The sequence below is a fragment of the Cebus imitator genome, unplaced genomic scaffold (assembly GCF_001604975.1).
Source record: "Cebus imitator isolate Cc_AM_T3 unplaced genomic scaffold, Cebus_imitator-1.0 Scaffold322, whole genome shotgun sequence".
Classification (NCBI taxonomy): Eukaryota; Metazoa; Chordata; class Mammalia; order Primates; family Cebidae; genus Cebus; species Cebus imitator.
The window spans coordinates 929,296-954,356 of NW_016107637.1; the positions used below are offsets into that span (position 1 = coordinate 929,296).

At 40.6% G+C, this 25,061-nt stretch overlaps 1 protein-coding gene across 3 annotated transcripts in view; it reads right to left on the reverse strand.

The window, feature by feature from the left end:
• The window catches only part of NDC1 (NDC1 transmembrane nucleoporin), a 69,876-nt gene extending 45,491 nt beyond the window's left edge, over positions 1 to 24,385 (reverse strand). The window contains exons 1-6 of one of the 3 annotated variants that reach the window (XM_037729871.1): positions 24,030 to 24,385; positions 21,042 to 21,162; positions 18,832 to 18,933; positions 15,813 to 15,987; positions 13,519 to 13,657; positions 8,997 to 9,105 (exon numbers count right to left, since the gene is read on the reverse strand). In XM_037729871.1, coding sequence (XP_037585799.1) covers positions 8,997 to 9,105; positions 13,519 to 13,657; positions 15,813 to 15,987; positions 18,832 to 18,933; positions 21,042 to 21,162; positions 24,030 to 24,086 — 703 coding nt within the window. In that variant the 5' untranslated portion in view covers positions 24,087 to 24,385. The remainder of the gene's footprint in view (positions 1 to 8,996; positions 9,106 to 13,518; positions 13,658 to 15,812; positions 15,988 to 18,831; positions 18,934 to 21,041; positions 21,163 to 24,029) is intronic. The other 2 variants (XM_037729870.1, XM_017504416.2) reach the window with 2 other exon arrangements.
• Between the last annotated feature and the right edge of the window lie 676 nt (positions 24,386 to 25,061).

The window sequence follows — 25,061 nt, forward strand, 5'->3', positions numbered from 1 at the left end:
ATGCGTTAAAAAAAAAAAAAAGAAAAAAGAAAAAAAAATCAAAGTGGAACAAAGAGGCTACCAATCATCATGGCAGATGAGAGGCAGGACTAGACTGCAGCTTGCAGAAGCTCATGTTGTGATTTTTTAGCTCCAGATGAACTGCAAGAATAAACCAGCAATATTGAGAGGACCCACAGACCCTCTGAAGGAAGCAGACTGCCCCTGGGGACCCAGGAGACACCCCAAACACTGAGTGCCCCAACTGCAGAAGTGGGAAACGGAGACCCTCCTCTCCAGAGCACACATCCTCACTGGAGAAGCTTAAAGTCTGTTTGCAGGAAAAATTTCTGACCTTATCTGGAGCTGAACCAACCAATATAGAGAATCAGGCAACACAGAGGGGTAAAGGAAGCAGCAGAAAGATACTGGGAGCTTGCTGCGTTCCCTAGCAGGCCATTCCTGTCTGGCACCACAGGGATCCATCAGGAGGGTGACCAGAGGAGCAGGGGGTAGAACTCCACAGGAAGAAGGAAATCTCTACCTGAACTTTGTAACAATTTGAACCGAGTAAGAAGCCTCCCAGCCAGAACTCAGGGGAGGGCGCAAATCTAATGTGCAGACTCCACAGGCAGGGGAAGAACCAAACCCTTTCCTTTCCCAGCTGGGAAGCAGGTAGCCCAAGGTAAGTTTTCAAGCTCATTTTGCCCTCCACCTGGAAACAGACTCAGGGCTGTGGCAGGGCACACAGTGGAAGTGAGACTGGCCCTTTGGTTTGTATGAGAGCTGAGTGAGGCCTGTGACTGCTGGCTTTCCCCCACTTCCCTGACAACCTGCATGACTCAGCAGAGGCAGCCATAATCCTCCTAGGCACACAACTCCAATAACCTGGGAATCTAGCCCCTATCCCTCACAGCAGCTGCAGCAAAACCTGCCCAAGCAGAGTCTGAGCTCAGACTCACCCAGCCCTGCCCTCACCTGATGGTCCTTCCCTACCCGCCCTGGTAGCGTAAGACAAAGGACATATAATCTTAGGAGTTCTAGGGCCCTACCCACTGCTGGTCCCTCTCCACACTACTACAGCTGATGTTTTCTGGAAAGTGCAACCTCCTGACAAAGAGGCCAACCAGCACAAAAGTAGAGCATTAAACCACCAAAGCTAAGAACACTCACGGAATCCACTGCACCCCACCACCACCACCTCCACCGGAACAGGCACTTGTATCCATGGCTGAAAGACCTAGAGCTGGTTCACATCTCAGGACTCTGTGCAGACAACCCCCAGCACCAGCCCAGAGCCAGGTAGACTCACTGGGTGGCTAGATCCAGAAAAGGGACAACAATCACTGCAGTTCAGCTCACGGGAAGCCACATCCAAAGGAAAAGGGGGAGAGTACTGCATCTATGGAACACATCGTTGAGACAAAAGAATATGAACAACAGTCTTTAGCCCTAGACCTTCCCTCTGACAGAGCCTACCCAAATGAGAAGGAACCAGAATACCACCCCTGGTAATATGACTAAACAAGGTTCCTCAACACTCCCCCACAAAAAAATCACACTAGTTCACCAGCAATGAATCCAAACCAAGAAGAAATCCTTGACTTTACCTGAAAAAGAATTCAGAAGAAAGTTATTAGGCTAATCAGGGAGGGACCACAGAAAGACCAAGCCCAATGCAAGGAAATCCAAACAATGATACAAGAAGTGAAGGGAGAACTATTCACAGAAATAGATAGCTTGAAGAAAAAACAATCAAGAATTCAGGAAACTTTGGACACACTTTTAGAAATGCAAAATGCTCTGGAAAGTCTCAGCAATAGAATTGAACAAGTAGAAAGAAATTCAGAGCTTGAAGACAAGGTCTTCAAATTAACCCAATCCAACAAAGACAAAGAAAAACGAATAGGAAAATATGAACAAGGTCTCCAAGAACTCTGGGAATATGTTAAATAACCAAACAAGAATAACTGGTATTCCTGAGGAAGAAGAGAATTCTAAAAGCTTGGAAAACATAATTGAGGGAATAATCGAGGAAAACTTCCCTGGCCTTGCTAGACCTAGACATCCAAATACAAGAAGCACAAAGAACATCTGCAAAATTTGTCACAAAAAGATCTTCATCTAGGCATATTGTCATCAGGTTATTCAAAGTTAAGATGAAGAAAACAATCTTAAGACCTGTGAGATAGATGCACCAGGTAATCTATAAAGGAAAACCTATCAGATTAAGAGCAGATTTCTCAGCAGAAACCCTCCAAACTAGAAAGGACTGGGGCCCTATCTTCAGCCTCCTCAAACAAAACAACTATCAACCAAGAATTTTGTATCCAGCGAAACTAAGCATCATATATGAAGGAAAGATACAGTCTTTTTCAGACAAATAAATGCTGAGAGAATCTGCCATTACCATGCCACCATTACAGGAACTGCTAAGAGGAGCTCAAAATCTTGAAATAAATCCTGGAAACACATTGAAACAGAACCTCTTTAAAGAGTAAATCAAACAGGACCCATAAAACAAAAATACATGTCGAAAAAAAAAAAAAAAAAAAAAAAAAAAAAAAAAAAAAAAAAAAAAAAAAAAAAAAAAAAAACACAAAGTACATGGGCAACAAAAAGCCATAATGAATGCAACGGTACCTAGTATTTCAATACTAATATTGAATGTACATGGCCTAAATGCTCCACTTAAAAGATACAGAACCATGGAATGTATGAGAACTCACCAACCATCTGCTGCCTTCAGGAGACGCACGTAACACATAAGGACCCACACAAACTTCAAGTAAAGGGGTGGAAAAAGGCATTTCATGCAAATAGACACTAAAAGTGAACAGAGGTAGCTATTCTCATATCTGACAAAACAAATTCTAAAGCAACAGCAGTTAAAAGAGACAAAGAGGGACATTATATAATGTTAAAAGGTCTTGTCCAACAGGAAAATATCACAATCCTAAGCATATATGCACCTAACACTGGAACTCCCAAATTTATAAAACAATTACTAATAGACCTAAGAAATGAGATAGACAGCAACACAGTAATACTGGAGGACTTCACTACTCCACTGACAGCACTAGACAGGTTAACAAGACAGAAAGTCAACAAAGAAACAATGGCTTTAAACTATACCTTGGAACAAACGGACTTAACAGATACATAGAGAACATTTCATCCAACAATCGCAGAATACACATTCTATTCAACAGCACATGGAACCTTCTCCAAGATAGACCACATGATGGGCCATAAAATGAGCCTCAATAAATTAAGAAAACTGAAATTATATAAAGCACTCTCTCAGACCACAGTGAAATAAAACTGGAAATAACTCCAAAAGGAACCTTCAGAGCCATGTAAATACATGGAAACTAAAGAACTTGCTCCTGAATAAGCACTGGGTCAAAATGAAGTCAAGATAGAAATTTAAAAAATTCTTCAAAAGGAATGACAATAGTGACACAACCTATCAAAACCTCTGGGACACAGGAAAGGTGGTGCTAAGAGGAAAGTTCATAGCCCTAAGCACCTACAACAAAAAGACTGAAAGAGCACAAAGTGACATTCAAAGGTCACATCTCAAGAAACTAGAGAAACAAGAACAAACTCAACCTAAACCCAGCAGGAGAAAGGAAATAACTGAGATCAGAGCAGAACTAAGTAAGTTTGAAACAAACAAACAAACAAAAAATACAAAAGATAAATGAAACAAAAAGCTGGTTCTTTGAAAAGATAAATAAAATTGATAGACCATTAGCAAGATTAATCAAGAAAAGAAAAGAGAAAATCCGAATAACCTAAGAAACAAAACATGAGTTAGTACAACTGACACCACTGAAATATAAAAGACCATTCACAGCTACTATGAATACCTTTACGCACGTAAACTAGAAAACCTAGAAGAGACGGATAAATTCCTGGAAAAATACAGCCTTCCTAGCTCAAATCAGGAAGAGGCAGATACCCTGAACAAACCAGTAACAAGCAGCAAGACTGAAACGGTAATTTAAAAATTACCAACAAAAAAAAGTCCAGGACCAGATGGATTCACAGCAGAATTCTACCAGACACTGAAAGAAGAATTGGTACCAATACTTTTGACCCTATTCCACAAGATAGAGAAAGAAGGAGCCCTCCCTAATTCATTTTATGAAGCCAGCATCACCCTAATACCAAAACCAGGAAAGGACATAGCCAAAAAAAGAAAACTACAGACTGAGGCCGGGTGCAGTGGCTCACGTCTGTAATTCCAGCACTTTGGAAGGATGAGGCGGGCGGATCACAAGGTCAAGAGATCAAGACCATCCTGGCCAACACGGTGAAACCCCATCTCTATTAAAAATACAAAAAATTACCTGGGTGTGGTGACTTGCGCCTATAGTCCCAGTTACTGGGGAGGCTGAAGCAGGAGAATCGCCTGAACTCAGAAGGCGGAGGCTGCAGTGAGTCAAGATCGTGTCACCACACTCCAGCCTGATGACAGAGCTACATCTCAAATAAAACACACACACACACACACACACACACACACACACACACACACAGACTGATATCCTTGATGAACATTGATGCCAAAATCCTTAACAAAATATCAGCTAACTGAATCCAACAACATATCAAAAAGATAATCCACCATGATCAAATGGGTTTCATCCCAGAGATGCAGGGATGGTTTAACATACATAAGTCAATAAATGTGATACACCATATAAACAGAATTGAAAACAAAAATCACATGATCATCTCAACAGATGCAGAAAAAACATTCAACAAAATCCAGGATTCCTTCATGATTAAAATTCTCAGCAACACTGGCATACAAGGGCCATACCTTAATGTAATAAAAGCTATGACAAACCCACAGCCAACACAATACTGAATGGGAAAGAGCTGAAAGCATTCCCCCTGAGAACTGGAACAGACAAAGATGCCCACTCTTACAACTCCTTTTTAATATAGTATTGGAAGTCCTAGCCAGAGCAATCAGACAAGAGAAAGAATTTAAGGGTATCCAACTTGGTAAAGAGGAAGTCAAACTGTCTCTGTTTGCTGATAATATGATAGTTTACCTTAAAAACCCTAAGGACTCCTCCACAAAGTTCTTAGAACTGATAAAATTCAGCAAAGTTTCCAGATACAAGATTAATGTACACAAATCAGTAGCTTTCCTATAAGCCAACAGCAACCAGGCAGAGAATCAAATAAAAAACTCAACCCCTTTTACAATAGCAGCAAACAAACAAACAAACAAACAAAAAGTTAGGAATATACCTAACCAAAGAGTCGAAAGACCTCTAAAAGGAAAACTACAAAACACTGCTGAAAGAAATCAGAGAGGACACAAACAAATGGAAACACATCCCATGCTCATGGATGGGTTAGAATCACTACTGAGAAAATGACCATAGTGCCAAAAGCAATCTACAAATTCAACACAATCTCCATCAGAATACCACCATTATTCTTCACAGAATTAGAAAAAACAATTCTAAAATTCATATGGAACCAAAAATGAACCCACATAGCCAAAGCAAGACTAAGCAAAAAGAACGAATCTGCAGGCATCACATTACCTGATTTCAATATATATACTATATACTATAAGGCCATACTTACTAAAACAGAGTGGTACTGGTATGAAAATAGGCACATAGACCAATGGAACAGAATAGAGAACCCAAAAATAAACCCAAATACTTACAACCAACTGATCTTCAATAAAGCAAACAAAAACATAAAATGGGGAAAGAACACCCTTTTCAACAAATGGTGCTGGGATAATTGGCTAGCCACATGTAAAAGAATGAAACTGGATCCTCATCTCTCACCTTATACAAAAATCAACTCAAGATGGATTAAGGAGTTAAACCTAAAACCTGAAACTATAAAAATTCTAGAAGGTAACATTGGAAAAACCCTTCTAGACATTGGCTTAGGCAAAGATTTCATAACCAAGAGCCCAAAAGTAAATGCAATAAAAACAAAGATAAATAGCTGAGACCTAATTAAACTAAAGAGCTTTTGCATGGCAAAAGGAACAGTCAGCAGAGTAAGCAGACAACCCACAGAGTGGGAGAAAATCTTCACTATCTATACATGTGACAAAGGACTAATATCCAGAATCTACAACAAACTCAAACAAATCAGTAAGAAAAAAAAATCCCATCAAAAAGTGGGCTAAGGACATGAATAGACACTTCTCAAAAGAAAATACACAAATGGCCAACAAACATATGAAAAAATGCTCGACATCACTAATGATCAGGGAAATGCAAATCAAAACCACAATGTAGTATCACCTTACTCCTGCAAGAATGGCCATAATCAAAAAAATCAAAAAGCAGATGTTGGCGTGGATGTAGTGAACAAGGAACACTTCTACACTGCTGGTAGGAATGTAAACTAGTTCAGCCACTACGGAAAACAGTGTGGAGATTCCTTAAAGAACTAAAAGTAGAACAACCATTTGATCCAGCAATCCCACTACTGGGTATCTACTCAGAGGAAAAGAAGTCATTATTCAAAAAAGATACTTGCACATGCACGTTTATAGCAGCACAATTCACAATAGCAAAATCATGGAACCAACCCAAATGCCTATCAATCAGCAAGTGGATAAAGAAACTGTGATATATACACAAAATATATATATATAAAATATATACATATGCTAGAATATCATATACATATAGAATGTGTGTGTGTGTGTGTATATATATACATACATATATATATGTGTATATATATATATATATATATATGAATATAAATAGAATACCATGCAACCATAAACAGGGATGAATTAGTAACATTTGCAGTGACCTGGATGAGACTGGAGACTATTATTCAAAGTGAAGTAACTCAGGAATGAAAAACCAAACATTGTATGTTCTCACTGATATGTGGGAGCTAAACTATGAGGATGCAAAGGCATAAGAATGACACAATAGACTTTGGGGACTTGGGGGGAAAAGTGGGAGGTGGGTGAGGGATAAAAGACTACAAATAGCCGGGCGCGGTGGCTCAAGCCTGTAATCCCAGCACTTTGGGAGGCCGAGGCGGGTGGATCACGAGGTCAAGAGATCGAGACCATCCTGGTCAACATGGTGAAACCCCGTCTCTACTAAAAAACTACAAAAAATTAGCTGGGCATGGTGGCACGTGCCTGTAATCCCAGCTACTCAGGAGGCTGAGGCAGGAGAATTGCCTGAACCCAGGAGACAGAGGTTGCGGTGAGCCGAGATCGCGCCATTGCACTCCAGCCTGGGTAACAAGAGCGAAACTCCGTCTCAAAAAAAAAAAAAAAAAAAAAAAGACTACAAATAAGGTGCAGTGTATACTGCTCAGGTGATGGGTGCACCAAAATCTCACAAATTACCACTAAAGAATTTACTCATGTAACCAAATACCACCTGTACCCAAATAACTTATGGAAAGAAAAACGAGGGGGGAAAATTACAACGAAGGATTAACATTAGAATGACAATTGTAAGAGCCATGCAGAAAGGGCCTATATAAAACTACAAGTGAAAAAAATAAACAGGATGGCCTATACACAGTAAGAAGAATTTTATAATATATATCCATAGAAAATACAACATCAGAAAAAGTTATAATCTGAAATAGTATTTTAGAAGGGAAGATTTTGTTTAAATTATTACGCACTGCTAACAAGATTACTGTTTTCAGCTTGCACTATTCATACTAAACAACTGCATTTTTGTGCTTAATATTCATGTTAATAAATTCCACAAGTTGCCCCTATCAACAAAATACTTATAGTAGTACTAGTAACAAGTTATAATTTAGAAAAACGAGTATGGCATTTCTAGAAAGAGTAGTAACCAAATGATTCACAATTTTTTTTCTTTTTTAAAAAAGAATGCATTTTTACTTTGGGAGGCCGAGGTGGGTGGATCACGAGGTCAAGAGATCGAGACCATCCTGGTCAACATGGTGAAACCCCGTCTCTACTAAAAATACAAAAAATTAGCTGGGCATGGTGGCACGTGCCTGTAATCCCAGCTACTCAGGAGGCTGAGGCAGGAGAATTGCCTGAACTCAGGAGACAGAGGTTGCGGTGAGCCGAGATCGCGCCATTGCACTCCAGCCTGGGTAACAAGAGCGAAACTCCGTCTCAAAAAAAAAAAAAAAAAAAAAAAAAACCCATAACATAAAATTTACCATCTTAGGCCAGGCACGGTGGCTCATGCCTGTAATCCTAGCACTTTGGGAGGCCTAGGCAGGTGAATCACCTGAGGTCAGGGGTTCAAGACCAGTCTGGCCAACATGGTGAAACCTTGTCTCTACTAAAAATACAAAAATTAGCAGGGTGTGGTGGCACACACCTGGTAGTAGTCCCAGCTACTTGGGAGGCTGAGGCAGGATAATCGCTTGAACCCAGGAGGCAGAGATTGCAGTGAACTGAGATCACACCATTACACTCCAGCCTGGATGACAGAGCGAGACTCAATCTCAAAAAAAAAAAAAATTACTACCTTAGCCAACTTTAAGTGTTTGGTACAGCAGTGTTAACTATATGACATTTTTGTGCAACAGGTCTCTAGAACTTTCTCATTTTACAAAACTAAAACTCTATACCCATTGAACAACTCCACTCCTTCCCAACTCTCCAGCCCGACAACCACCATTCTGCTTTCTAAGAATTTGATTATTTTAGATACCTCATATAAGAGGATCATACAGTATTTGTCTTTTTGTGACTGGCTTATTTGCCTTAGCATAATGTCCTCAAGGTTTATTCATGTTGTAGTACATAACAAGATTTCCTTCTTTCTAAATAATATTTCATTATAAGTATATATCACATTTTCTTTAACAGTATTTTCCCTTAACTAAATACATTCTCTTTAACAATTTAAACAATGAATCAATTGTGCTAATCACATACATGCAACTGTAGAAAATACACAAACTCAAGAAGGAGTTTGTAACTGACATTTTCTGGGCTATGAGATAATACTTCACTGTATTAAAAAACCAGATATTCTTACCAAGAAAATAATATAAAATGCAGAAATTTCTAACCAGGAACAGTGATTCCACACAACTGTGTTTAACTAGTAGGAGCAGAGATCTCCTAAAACGCAAAAATTTGTATTGCTGTGGGGAAAAAAAAAAAAACAGAATCAAATGACACATCCAAATCAAATGACACACTCCACATCATCTTAAAGCAAGCATTTAACTATAACAGTCTACATAGAAAACATAGTTATTGTACAAAAAGACAAAGGGTATTGCGGAAGCAAAAACATCAACCATTTCTGATGTTAAAAAATTTAATATTTATATTATATAACATCTCACTGATATAAAGCCAGAAATAAGAAAATTAACTGTATCAATCCATACTTGGTACTAAGCACTACGGAAATGAAGAAAGTACAAGAAACACATAACAACAGCAGCTAACTTTTTTTGTTGCTTACCATGTACCAGGTACTGTCCTAAGCACCTCACAAGTTTTAATTTACTTAAACCTGATAAGAACCCTTTAAGGGAGTTTCTACTACTACCCTCATCTTAGAGATGAAGAAAACAAGGCACAGAGAGATCAAATAACTTAACCAATGTTATCAGCCAGCAAAAGGAAAATCTGAGCTATCAATCCAGGTAGGATGGCTTCAGAGCCTCCAATCTTAAAGATAATACACATTGCCTTTGCACTAAATTTTTAAAATGCTGTTTGAAGAAAAATGGGAGGCAGTGAAGAAGATACCAGCCTAGGAATCAAGAAATGTGAGTTCCAGTGCTCCCTCTTTCTCTACAACCCTCAGTAAGTCATGTCTCCTCTCTAATTACATGGAAGATAAGAAAGCTCAAACAGCTAAATAGTTCCTTACTGAGAACCTGCAAATTCTAATGATCTAAGACACGGGTTTCTAATCTTTTGGCTTCCTTGGGCCACACTAAAAGAAGAAAAATTGTCTTGGGCCACACATAAAATACACTAACGACAGCTGATGAGAGAAAAGAAAGGAAAGAAAGAAAGGAAGGAAGGAAGGTTGGTTGCAGTGAGCTGAGATCACGCCACTGCACTCCAGCCTGGGCAACAAGAGCAAAACTACATCTCAAAAAAAAAAAAAAAAAAAAAAAAAAAAAAGGCTTAATTTTTCATAGATTACATTAAAAAAAAGTAGTTACTGAATAATACATATAAGATAAAAACCACTTATATAAATCCCACTCCACAAAATATATAATGTTATAAGTACAGTATATGTAAATGTACAGTAAAGGGTCTGGAAGAATATACATTAAACTGGTAACAGTTTAAATGGTAAAACTATTACCAGTTTAGCATATATTCTTAATCCCACTGGTAACAATGGTTACAAACAAAAATTGAGACTGGCCATGGAGTGGTTAAGGAAACGTTTAACTTATCAATATAGTACTTAAATATTTTATAATAAAAATGTTATCACTCTTGGAAAGCTTACCTGACAAGTAGCATCAAAAACAATGATGATATAAATATACTCAGATTGTCTGGCAAACATAAATAAATAATGGCGACGATGATAATGGTTGTTACTGCTTATAAAAAACAATTCTTTAAGCTCTAAAGTTCTCTGGTCATCATGGCTATCTATTAATCACCACATTGCACTCTATAGAGAGTCAGAAGGGGAATGGGCCTGACTCTTCCCACAACAAACTTGCAGTTTCCTGACAATCCAAATACACATGGCAATTAAAATGTACATGGCAAGGTCATACACTGTGTGCCGCACTCCTAGAGCTAATGAAAGAAGGATAAGCTACGGTGTCCTCCGTCCTCTCAGTCTTCTCGGGAGGCAAAACTACCCTGCCAGGCCAGACACTTACAAACCTAATGGACAGGAAACTATGGTCCCGGGCATCAAGAGCCATCATTTCCACTAGTCTTGCCAAATCTTCAGCTTCCTCATTCCACTGCCCTTCCACCGCACCACTCAGCAAAACACCTGCTCCCACCATCCCCAGGCTGGAGACCACCTAACTGGGCAGACCAGTACCACTATACACTCATGGCTATAAGACATGCCCTAGATATATTTTTTGACCAAATACTGAATTATTAATTGTTAAAAATCGATATTCTGCCCAAGCTGAATATTAACATCATAAACTTTTGGGATTAAGAATAAATGTAACATTTTCCAAAAGAAATTACAAAAAATTAGTACTAAAATTTTACAAATTTTGACATTACATGGTAGAAACAATAATTTATCAGTATCGTCAACTATGGGACTTCTATGTTCACTCTACTGGACATCTGTAGTGTTAAATAGATGGTCACTTACAACTGGGGACCATGGAGGTCCAGTAAGGTATTTTGGGGTATCTCATTTTTCTCTAACACTTTCTTTTATTATTAATATTCTTAATTATGTTAGGATCAAAGATGATTTATTATGGAATATTTCTATATAAGATTTTGGAGGTTTTCTCCTTGTGAAATTTTGAGGTAGCCAAGTTGACATCCTGCTTTTAATTCATCTTCACAAGACATGAAGAATTTCTAAGTAGGACTTTTTTTCTCATACACTCACAGATTGCAGGGAGGTAAGGGCCAGATCCTTTTCAGTGAACACCATCTCCCTGCTACGTGTGTATTTTCATTAGCTTGTTCTCATGGATGCAACAGGTATGTGAAAACTTTTTTTTTTTAAAAAGAGATAAGGTCTCAGCCAGGCACAGTGGCTCATGCCTGTAATCCCAACACTTTGGGAGGCCAAGGCAGGTATACTGTTTGAGCCCAGGAGTTCCAGACCACGTTGGGCAACATAGTGAGACCCCATCTCTACAAAAATCACAAAAAGTGGCCAGGCGTGGTGGCGCATGCCTGTAGCCCCAGCTCAGGAGGGCTGAGATAGGAAGGCTGCTTGAACCAGGCGGTCAAAGCTGCAGTGAGCCCTGATTGTGCCACTGCACTCCAGCATGAATGACAGAGCAAGACCCTTTCTCAAAAAAAAAGAAAAATTGAAAAAGAGAGGAAAAGACAGGGTCTGGCTATGTTGCCCAGACTGGTCTCAAAGTCCTGGGCTTAAGAGATCCTCCCACCTCAGCCTCCCAAAGTGCTTAGATTATGGGCATAAGCCACTGTGCCCAGCCAAAAGTTTTAGTTAATCCATCACATTCTCATATTATACTCTCATAATAACATACCATTTGTTTACATATCCCCCTCTTCCCACCAGACTGAGTCCTAGTTGAAGGGAGCTAGTTCTAACATTTTTGCTCCAATGCCCAGTCCTCGGCCTGCCAGAGCATGAATGAAGCAAGTAATAGGATGATGCGAATGAGGAGCAGCAGAAACAGGCTGGGAAGAGCCCTGATGCATCTGTGAGACATCTCGACCATCTTTCTCTCTCTTGCCAGAGGAGTGGTTCTAAGCTTCAGGAATGACTCTTACCAGATTAGATTTTTAAGACCTAACTGAAAGATAGTTTATACTCTACCACTCAAATCAGCTGAAACTGTTTTATTTATACATATTTTGCCTTGTTCTGAAAATGATATGACAGTAACTGATATATTCTAAAATTATTTGCACATCCCCAAGCTCACAAGGTTCTTAAATTCAAAAAGAAGCTGACAGGCCAGCCACAATGGCACACATCTGTAATCCCAGCACTTTGAGAGGCCAAGGTGGGCAGATAATTTGAGTCCAAGAGCTCGAGACCAGCCTGGGCAACACATGGAAAAAACCCATCTCAATAAAAAGTACAAAAATTAGCCAGGCACAATGGTGCACACCTGTAGTCCCAGATACTTAGGGGGACCTAGGTGGAAGGATTGCTTGAGCCAGGAGATCAAAGCTGTAGTGAACTGTGATCATACCGCTGCACTCCAGCCTGGGTGACAGGATGAGACTCTGTCTTAAAAAACAAACAGCAGCAGCTGGGTATGGTGGCTCATGCCAGTAATCCCAGCACTTTGGGAGCCTGAGGTGGGTGGATCACTTGAGTCAGGAGTTCAAGACCAGCCTGGCCAACATGGTGAAACCCCATCTCTACTAAAAATACAAAAATTAACCAGGCGTAGTGGCATGTGCCTGTAATACCAGCTACTTGGGAGGCTGAGGCAAAATCGCTTGAACCCGGGAGGTGGAGGTTGTGGTGAGCCGAGATTGCACTATTGCACTCCAGCCTGGATGAAGAGGCGAGACTGGGTCTCAAAAAATAAAGAAGCTACACAGAGTACTTTGCACGAATGTCATCACCAACCTCCCCAAACCCTGCTGGGTCACAGCAAGTGCCACTACCTAGCAGGGAGGGAAACAGTGTAGCAAAGAGGTATTCTGAGAGCGGCAACAGGAAAGGGTAGTTACAACTCTCAAAAATATGCTGAAGTCTCATGAAGACAAATCTCTTCTTCCTAAATGGCATTTTGAGGATTTCAATTCTAAGTTTTGGTTACCAAATCTTGAATGAATCAGATAAATCCAGTTACATACATATGCACCAAGGCAATTTTACCTCAGCTAAATTGTGACATAAAGTAATGCTCAAATGATCTTACCTGTATGATGGGAAATGGAAGATAGTTCATGTTGTTAACAAAATACAGGAGGCTATAGCTATAGCCCATAAATGCTCCAGCCAGTAGAAAAAAAAGATGATATTCATTTAAGCAGGTTTGCACAGCAGGGCTACCAAAGCTGAAGGGAAAAAGTTAAGTTATTAATTCAACAGTCAGGGACATATATCACTGTTTTAGGCTCAAGATTTACTGAAGGCAAAGCTTAATTACTTTAATGACTTAAGAACTGTCCCAAATTCTAACAAGATGGCTCATTTTCAGTGAGTGTGAACAAGATTAACCTATTTTCCTGAATCATGAGACTCTGATCTTTAATTAAATCTACCTCTATTCCCCTGGAAATCTGATATAATTAAGAATATTTACTATAATAATAAGCAGTGTTGCTTACAAGTCGGTAAACTGTATCCAGACTGAAAGGAACTACAAATAAGTTATATATACCTGACAGAGATGCTGTAATATTGGGTGTGTGTTATCTCTTTAAAACTGAGTATTTCCTCATGGGGATCCTGGATGTGTGCCCATAAAATTGCTACAAGAGATACTCCTGGATTTTGTGGGGCACAAGGCCTTTAAAGCACAGAGTCCCATATACGTCTGATACTGATTTTTTTTTCCTTGTACCTGAGTTGTATCCACAGACAAAACTAAAGCTCCCAGGGGGCTATAGGCCCCATTATCTATTTGAACTGCTTGAAGGACTCCTGCTATAAGAGGAACTCCTGATGCTTCCCTGCTAAAAAGCTATGGTTGTAAATTCTGAATATTAAGTTAAATCTAAGAGGAGCCCCCTGCTGGACACTGCTATAAGCCACCGCCCTATCATCATTTTACAATAGCTTTACTTATCAGCATAAGATCTACCGGGTAAACATCAAGCTCTCAAACTCCTTTGAGAGTTTCTTGAGAATCTCTATGATCTATCAGATATCTGGTGGTATACAGAGCCAACATCATAATTCAGTAGAACTCAATTTTTCATAAATATACACAGGTTGTAGGCCTGCACCACCATCTAACTCCGTGAGAGGTAAGACTCTAGGTTAACTGTTTTCTGAAACTGGAATTACAAAATGATTAAAAAAAAAAAAAAAAAAAAAAAAAAAAAAAAAAAAAAAGAAAGAAAAGAAAAAAAGATTAGTTTTTGTTCAAGATTCTGACTATGAAATCATCAGGAAATGTATTTGTAATAGGCACTATAATGCCTTCAACAACTTGTAGCTTACTGCTACCTTCTGCTCCCTAGAACTTCACTGCCACCTCCGTTAGGGAGAAAAGTGCAAAAAGAATTCAAGACTCATCCACGGTGAGCAGTTGGGATTTCCCAGTAGTCCTGTACTCATAGACTTTTATCATTCAATGTTTATCAACAGGACAGTTTTTACCAAAGAAAGCCTATGATGTTAAGGGGGAAAAAACAACCTGCCTTTTATATAACAACAGCTGGAGGCGAAAAGAAAATCAAGTATTCAGTAGCAATAATGTAACACTGTTTTAAAGTCAATGGAAAATAAAGAACCTAAGATCACTCCCATCATCTTTGTTTAAAAAAAAAAAACAAAAAAACAAGATCTCACTACACTGCCCAGGCTGGGTTGCAGTAGCTATCCACAGGCATGACGACAGGGCACTGCAGCCTCCAATTCCTGAGCTCAAGAGAGCCTCCTGCCTCAGCCTGCCAAGTGGCTGGGACTACAGGCACATGTCACCACTCCTGGCTTCCAGTAATCTTTTTTAATTTTTAAAGTCAGAGTATCATCTTGCAATTAGTATCAATGCCACGTGTTAAGAACTATGCAAGTTTCAAAATTATAAAAGCACTCTATAAAAGGTAGTTAGAATTTAAAAAAAAATCTTTTCTTTATTCTTCCCATACTACCCTTCCTTCAAACTCCAATCAATGCTACCTCATCCAAGAACATGTGTGGATCCTTCCTGTTGTCTGCACTTCCACAGGTTTTGTCTGCACATCTCACTTAGTACATCCCTCTGTGTCCATGTCTTAACTTCTCTATTGCTCTCAACTCTCAAGGAGCTTATAGTCTATGTTTGAATCACTCTCATAAATCACATGGCACCTTGCACATAACAAATTTTTTTTAATTGCTGAATTCAATAAACATAAAATATTAAAAACACTTATGTATGCAGATAAAGCGCCTTTTGCAGAAGTCCGGAAAGCAAAGAATACTCATAGGATTAACCTATATAGGTCACCTTTGGCCTAGTAATTAAATGAGGTTCCTTAGGAAAAATATATTTAATATTACCTGTTAGTACCAGTGCAGGGAACCACAAGAAAACTGTACTGGCCCTGGGTTATCACGGCAGCACACCAGGCCATCACCATTCCCATTGCAGCATGAATAAATGAGTGCATGAGTTGCTGAGGATGAATGATCTTCCCTATCAGAGCTAGTCTGGAGCAGGGAATGGAAGGCACAACTGCAAAGGAAACACATTACTGTGGCTTCATCATCTGAAGCATATGCAGTTAGAAGATCTAAACTACCCCCTCTCATCCTTGCACAAATGCTCCAAAGGTAGAAAGAAACCCAGTCAACATAAATACAATACAGAAAAACTTAAAGTTAAAAACTCTTAACTTAAAAAAATTTGAGGAAAGAATGAATAAAAACAGACAGACACACAAAAAAATCCAAACAATCTAGAGAAATGAAACCTAAGGATAGCATAATTAGCATTTTTCATTAAAATTTCCTAATAGTTCAAATAGTGCCTATCCTAGTACTCTCCTAAGCACCATAAAAGGATAATGATTTTTCTTTTTTTTTTTTTTCATATATGGACTACTCCAAGGGTCTTGCAGTGTAGGAGAGAGACTGGGCCTAGCTCCTGAATACTGACTTTTTATTTATTTATTTTTTGAGACGAACTCTTGCTCTGTCACCCAGGTTGGAGTGCAGTGGTGCAATCTTGGCCCACTGCAACCTCTGCCTCCTAGGTTCAAGCAATTTTCCTGCCTCAGCCTCCCGAGTAGCTGGAACTACAGGCATGTGCCACCACACCCATTTAATTTCTTCTATTTTTAATAGAGACGGGGTTTCACCATGTTAGCCAGGATGGTCTCTAACTGCTGACCTCATATTCCGCCAGCCTCAGCTTCCCAAAGTGCTGGGATTACAGGTGTGAGCCACCGCGCCAGCCGACTTTCTAAAAAGAGCTCCTGCCATCAGCATTTGAAAGTGTCAATATATAGCCCACTTATGAAAAATAAACATAAAGTAAATACTGACAACATAAAAATGCTAAGATAAATGCTTATATGAGAATTTTTAATACCCTTCTGACAATCCAAAACCTTTTCTGGAAATGAGCTAAGGAGACTAGTATGGGTAGGACACGAGGGATGTTTACCTTTGGAAACAGCTGGCCTAGGGTTCCCTGTTCTATCTATGCAGGTATTTTCCTCTTACTATACTCAAAGAGATGGCAGGAGGTAGAAAATTAAGTGTGATGCGACAAGGTTCAGATACTTTACACTTTGGAGGAAGAGGCTGCCATCACCTCTCCCTCCCAACAAAAAATGCCCACAAGGTCCTACTGACTGTGCAATTGACTTACAACACTGAATATACCAAAGCCTCTCATGTCACTAAGCCTTTTTATATGCTATACCTTCTCTCTAGAACATCATTTTCCTTTATCTACTTCATTCAACTCATCCTGCAAGGCTTGATTAAAGCATCATCTCCTCAAGTTCCCCCATGCTGGGCCCAGTGGTGCTCCTATATAAGCCCATACCATCCAATTGTACTGTAATCAAATATGCTTCGTGTTTACTGTCTGTCTCTCCATTAATCACAATCCCCTGGAGAAAGATGGGACTGTATAATTTGTCTCTTTTCCCCACACAATGCATGGCACATAGTAAATGCATAAGGGATGGTTACTGAAGGAATGAGCCAAAGCGACGTTGGGGAACCCTCAACTGACATGTTACATACAGAAGATGAACCAGGCACATGGGAGTATGAAAAAATACTCTGTAAGTGTGACTGTAAGTCAAGGAGTTTCAAATAGGGCTTGCACGGAAAAAGGCCTACTAGCCAATAGTGAGGAATTAAGAAAGCAAGGGAATCCGGGTAAGGTGGTTCACGCCTGTAATCCCAGCACTTTGGGAGGCCTAGGTGAGCGAATCAGTTGAGGTCAGGAGTTTGAGACCAGCCTGATCAACATGGTGAAACCGTCTCTACTAAAAATACAAAAATTTGCCAGGCATGGTGGCAGGCGCCTGTAATCCCAGCTACTTGGGAGGCTAAGGCAGGAGAATTGCTTGAACGTGGGAGGCGGAGGTTGCAATGACCCAAGATCATACAACTGCACTCCAGCCTGGGCAACAAAGCGAGACTCCATCTCAGGGACCAAAAAAACAAAGAAAGCAAAGGAAAAGGAAACATATTGTAACATCCAGAGTTAGAATTTGAAATTTTACACCATATTTTACAAGGAAGTACTGAAGAGCTAAAAAGGAAAATGATGTTACAGTAAAAAAAGTAGTGTCAGGAAAAGCTTCTTATTGTATCTTTTTTTTCCTTATGTGAAATCTGCCACAATTTGTATCTTAAGGGCAGACTCAAGGAATCTGAAAAGGCAGAAGGAATAAGAAGAGAAACAAAAAAATTAAAAGCTCTGGAATCCAGCAGGTGATTCTCCAAGGCAAAACATAATAGTCTATTTTTAATCACAGAATTACAGATTATTATATTTGAAAAATAACTTAGAAATCACCTGGTCTTCCCTATAAAAAAATTAGTTTTATAATATATCTGCTAAATCACAGCTTTAATGCTAGCTATGAACTATTAAAAGGTCTAAGGTTTTTTTTTGTGGTAAAATAATACAATTTACCACTCAAACCATTTTTAAGTACACAGCTCTACAGCATAAGTACATTCACATTGCTGTACAACCATTACCACCATCCAGCTCCCAAACTCTTCCATCTTCCACAACTCTACCCATTAAACAGTAATATTCCATTCCCCTCCCCCAGCCCTGGGAGCCACCATTCTACTTTCTTTCTCTATGAATTTGAGTATTCCAGATACCTCATATAAGTACAATCATGTAATATTTTTCCTAAAGTCTAAATATATTTTAAAAATAGAAACTAGCACCCAAATAAATTTTAAGGTACAACATTCAAAACATGACTGTATACATTTTTAAAATTTTGACACAAACACATTCACATATAAAATGTACTGAGCCTTCCCTTAGTTCAATAAATTCGGATATTTCTAAGGTTAACATTTGAAAACTCACCTGTATAGAACTCCACATTGAAAATACTTATTATTATTATTACCACTGACAGCAGCAGGAGGTAAAAGATTACATAGGAACTATAAAGGTCACTGAAAGAATCTAAAACACAAGAGAGATGAATTAGTAAAGGTTATTCAGTCATGTTCAGTACACTGCAATATAAAAAGAGCTTGAACCATAATTATTAATTTTAAAGGTTGTCTTTTTTTTTTTTTTAGACAGAGTCTCACTCTGTCACCAGGCTGGAGTGCAGTGGCACAATCTCAGCTCACTGCAACCTCTGCCTCCAGGGTTCAAGCAATTCTCCTGCCTCAGCCTCCCAAGTAGCTGGGACTACAGGCACACGCCACCATGCCCAGCTAATTTTTGTATTTTCAGTAGAGACGGGGTTTCACCATGTTGGCCAGGGTGGTCTCGATCTCTTGAACTCGTGATCTGCCCACCTCGGCCTCCCAAAGTGCTGGGATTACAGGCTTGAGCCACCGCGCCCGGCCAAGGTTGTCTTTTCTTAAGGAATTTAATTGTACAATGGTGACAGGATCAATGAGATATTAACTCAAGAACTACAGTGTGGGCTGGGTGTGGGAGGATCACTGAGCCCAGGAGCTCAAGACCACCCTGGGCACGTGGCGAAACCCTATCTCTACAAAAATACAAAAACTAGCCAGGTGTAGTGGTGCACACCTGTAGTCTCAGCTGCTCGGTAGGCTGAGGTGGGAACATCACTTGAGCCTGGGAGTTTGAGGCTGCAACGAGCAGTAATCACGCCACTGCACTACAGCCTAGGCAACAGAGAAAAACCCCCTTTCAAAAACAAAGGGAAAAAAGGGGAGTTACAGTGTGAGGTGTTTGTACTTGGCCCCAGGTACTTTAAAATTATACTACAATTGGCAAGGCGAAGTGGCTCACACCTGTAATCCCAGCACTTTGGGAGGCTGAGGCAGATAGATTGCTTGAAGTCAGGAGCTCAAGACCAGCCTGGGCAACATGGCAAAACCCTGTATCTACTAAAAATACAAAAATCAGCCAGGCGTGGTGGCATGTGCCTATAATCCCAGCCACTCAAGAGGCTGAGGCACGAGAATTGCTTGAAGATGGGAAGCAGAGGTTGCAGTGAGGCAAGATTGAGCGACTGCACTCAGCCTGGGCAACAGAGCGAGACTGTCTCAAAGAAAAAAAATAAATAAATAAACAAAGTGCTCTTAATTTTAGACATACTTTTAAAAGAGATATATATCATATTTTCTAACCACAATCTCAAATCGATGACAGGAACAGTTCTCTTTTTTAAAAAGACAAACAATGTCAATAAAGCTGTCCAAAAGGAAAAACAAATTAAACTAAGTTTTCATTTATGGGGTCTTCTAATGATTTTTTTGTTCCTATGATCATACACAGTCTTTGACAAGCTTATTAATCTCATTACATAATAAAAAGGCGATTTATGTTATGAAGGGGACATCTTAAAATTATCTCAAAGTGGACCAGGCACAGTGGCTCATGCTTGTAATCCCAGCACTTTGGGAGGCTAAGGCAGGTGGATCACAAGATCAGTGGTTCGAGACCAGCCTGGCCAACATGGCGAAACCCTGTCTCCACTAAAAATACAAAAAAATTAGCTGGGTGTGGTGGTATATGCCTGTAGTCCCAGCTACTCGGGAGGCTGAGCCAGGAGAATCGCTTGAACCCAGGAAGCAGAGGTTGCGGCAAGCCCAGATCGCACCATTGCACTCCAGCATGAGTGACAGAGCAAGACTCTGTCTCAAAAAAAAAAAAAAATACCTCAAAGTGAATGTTTTGAAGTGTCAACATAACATAGGCAGTAATTTAAAATTGCTTGAAACATACTGCAATTTTTTTTTTTGGAGATGGAGACCCCAAGCTCAAGTGCAGCAGCACGATCTCAGATCACTGCAATCTCTGCCACCCAGACACCGGTTCAAGCAATTCTCCTACCTGAGCCTCCCAAGTAGCTGGATTACAGGCACGAGCCACCAAGCCCAGATCATGTTTGTATTTTTTAGTAGAGACAGGATTTCACCATGTTGGCCAGTCTGGTCTTGAACTCCTGACCTCGTGATCCACCTGCCTGGGCCTCCCAAAGTGCTGGGATTACAGGCATGAGCCAATGTGCCCGGCCCATAATGCAATTTTTATGTTGAGAAGTAGATCCTGTAACTTTCTCCCCAAAATGAGTTATCACTTACCAGACAGCCACTGTATAGGATGAAACAAATCAATGCTGCTAAAAATTATAAATAATGTAGTGCAGATGGGTAGAAGCAGCACTGACCAAACAATACTTGCAACTATCCTCCAGCCCAGAACCTATAAACAAAAAGAAAAACCCTCAGTCATGAAGTCAAACTATGTCAGTTATGCAAATCCTATCTTTTCATACAGGATGTTAATCACTAACTCAGATCATAGTCTGTAACTCAAACATGTACTATTAATAACATATCACTGCAGAATTTATAATATCAGTGAACTGATGCTTGCATTACAACAAAGTTAGGTGCAACATCAAATATACTTTGAGGGGTGGTGGCATTAATTTACAGCTATGTGTTAGAGCAACTAATACTTGTCTCTCTAGGCTTTATTGGCAGCTCTATTAATATATACAGGCTGTATACATTTTATGGGAACCATGTGTATACTGTACTTACAATCATCAGACCTGCACCCTTACTGGGCAACTACTGTACTGTAGCATTCTATTCATGTTTGAATTGCCAGTATCTATCATATAGGAGGCAAATATTTACTGCTGAATAATACAAGATATAGAGGGGTTTTAAGCATGAAAGTGACAATCAAATTTATGTTGCTCAAGGTAAAACATGTCTGTTTACTGTAAGCTGGCTTTAAGGGAGATGGATCAGAAGGGACAAGAACCAAACAGGAGACAAAGCAATTAAGAGGCAGTCCGCCAAAACAGCCAAGCCAAAGACTCCAGTCAACGCCTCAACAAAGGGAGAGACAAGGGGAAAGGAAAAAAGAAAGAAAGTGCAGCCACATTTCTGAGGTAGAATCTATATAGAATTTTTGTGATTGATAACACAGGTGGTAAAGAATAGATAAGACTTGGCTTGGCCCAGTGGCTCACACCTGTAATCCCAGCATTTTGGGAGGCAGAGGTAGATAGATCACCTGAGGTCAGGAGTTCAAGACCAGCCTGGGGAAGATAATGAGACTATCTCAAAAAACAAATAAATAAATAAATAAATATACATATACATATAAAAAGAATAGTCTTTTCAACAAATGGCATTGGAACAGCTGGATATTGACATGCAAAAGAATAAAGTTGAGGCTGAGTGCGGTGGCTTACGCATGTATCCCAGCACTTTGGGAGGCCAGGCAGGCAGATCCCTTGAGACCAGGAGTTTGAGAACATCATGATAAAACCCGATCTCTACCAAAAAAATTTTTTTAAAAATTAGCCAGGCATCATTCCAGCCTAGAAAAAACTTAAAGAAAAAACTTTTTTTTTTTTTTTAGATGGAGCGAGACTAGATTCCCCAGGCTAGATGAATGGTGCGATCTCAGCTCACTGCAACCTCCACCTCCCAGATTCAAGCAATTCTCCTGCCTCAGCCACCTGAATGGCTGGGATTACAAGCATCTGCTACCACACCCGATAATTTTTTTTTTTTTTAGTAGAGATGGGGTTTCACTATGTTGGCCAAGCTGGTCTCAAACTCCTGACCTCAAGTAATCCTCGTGCCTCAGCCTCCCAAAGTGCTAGGATTACAGGGGTGAGCCACTGCACCCAGTCTCCTATCCCACATTCTGTACAAAAGTTAAACTGGATTAAAGACCTACATGTAAGAGCTAAAAATATAAAACTCTTGGAAGAAAACACAGGAGTAAATCTTCTTGACCTTGGATTTGGCAATGGTTTCTTAGATATGATACCAAAAGCATGAGCAACAAAAGAAAAAAATAAATAAATTGGACATCAGCAATATTTAAAACTTTTTTGCCTCAAAAGACACTGTCAGCCAGGCACGGTGGCTCATGAGAGCCAAAGGTGGAAACAACCCAAATACCCACATACTGATGAATGGATGAACAAAATATGGTATGTCCATACAGCAGATTACTCAGCTACAAAAAGGAATGAAATACTCATGAATGCTAAACGCACCGTGCACGATGGCGTGCACCTGATGTCCCAGATATTTGGGAGGCTGAGGCAGGAGGACTGGTTGAGCCCAGGAGTTCAAGACCAGCCTGGAGAAGATACCCTGTCTCTATTATAAAAATAATTAAAAAAAAAAAAAAATTAGGGCCCAGGCGCCGTGGCTCACGTCAGTAATCACAGAACTTTGAGAGGCTGAGGCGGGTGGATCACTTGAGGTCAGGAGTTCAAGACCAGCCTGGCCAACATGGCAAAACCCCGTCTCTACTAAAAATACAAAAATTAGCTGGGCGTGGTGGTGCGTGCCTATAATCCCAGCTCCTCCAGAGGCTGAGGCAGAACCGCTTGAAGCCTGGAAGCAGAAGTTGCAGAGAGCCGAGATCACGCCACTGCACTCCAGCCTGGGCAACAGAGAGCCGGCCTCCGTCTCAAAAAAAAAAAAAGTAATACTTCGGGACCCAAAAGTTTTTAGTTTGGAATACAGAGGAGATGGCAGTGCACTAGGGTAGAAGCACTTTTCCAAAGGGGATCTCTGTCTTCTCTTTGTGCTCGAGAGAAGGGATGTCGTACTGCTAATTGCACTTTGAGGAAGTACTATTCCCCTCGGCTGAGTCTCACTCTGCCTTACAAAGAACACCTGCCCTGCTTACTGGACCCTAACCCCAGCCTCTATTAATGCCACATTTCTTTCCAATTCCGGGCATTCCTCTCCACTTCTTAACGAAACAAATGAAGTTATTTATTTAACACCTACTGGATACGGTACCCTTGCGTAAAACTCTGCCTCACTCCCTATTCGAATTTCTATTCAGTCCATCCGTCCCACTCTGACCAGCTTCCTTCCACTCGGGGCCCCTTTCCTATCCCGTAACCAGCTTCCACTCAGGACGCCCCCCAACCCTGCACCCCAGGTGTTGCACTCCCCACGCGCTCTCTTCACGCTACCCTGGGACCGACCCTCCCCCGCCCAGCGCGCACGCGCGGCCAGAGCCTGCCCACCCGGCCCGACCCTAGCAGCGCATGCCACAATGCACGCCGCACTCACGCGCCACAGTATGTCCCGCGACCTGCCGGCGCAGGGCCCATTCACGGCCGTGGCCATGGAGATGGCGGCCCCTAGTCTAGAGAGTGCAGGAGACCGTGCGCCCGCCCGCCACCTCAGTTCAAAGGGAGGAAGGCCCCAGGAGGACCCTGCTGGGGCTGCCTCAAATGCTGCCTGAGCGAAGCCCGGCACAGGCCCCAACCCATCCCTGCGAGGCTTCGTCTGGACCAGCTCAACGGGCCAGAACTGCCGCTCAGACACGTCCCACAAAGGGGACTGTGACTCTAGGAACCGCCCTCTGGCCTCCAAAAGGTCCCTCCGAAGCAGGGTCCCGCGGGGCGGCAGAAGCAGGTGACGGCGCTGCATGCTGGGAACTGTAGTCTCGACGGCCCTCAGGGAGGAAGTAGGAGGAGTGTTGCATTCTGGGACTCGGGGTTCCAAAGTACAGCATGCTGGGAGTCGAAGTCTTCCTGGTGGTGCCTTGAGGCATGCTGGGAATAGTAGTCTTTTATAATGCTGATAACAGCCACAGTATTGGTTGATTGGAATTCTGCAGTTAGAAAGAGCTAGCAAAATTATTTGCTCTCATTTCTCCCTATTACTTCATCAGTCACCTAAAAGTGAAATCAAAGAATGTTGTGTTCCTGTCCACAATAGGTACGCAGTAATTTTACTGAAATTATAAAAAAAAAATCTCTAGAGATGCCTTTGGTTTCATAAGATCTGGTTTCTAATTCCAGCTCTGCCACGTGCTAAGTTGAATATTTTTTATCTTCTCTGAGCCTCCATTTCTTCAACTGTAAGATAAGGATGAAAATAAAAATAATATCCTGGTGATGTTGTGAGGATGTAAATAATATGCTATACAAATATTATCACTGATATACTGCCAGTAAAAAAAAAGAAAAGGTTTTTCACCAACCCAAGTTTCACCTAATGAAGTCTTCTCTGTGCTTTAGACCTCACTGAGTTCCCTGGATGCATTTTCGCTAACTTCTTTTTATGCGCAATCACATGCCACAGTCAACATTCCAT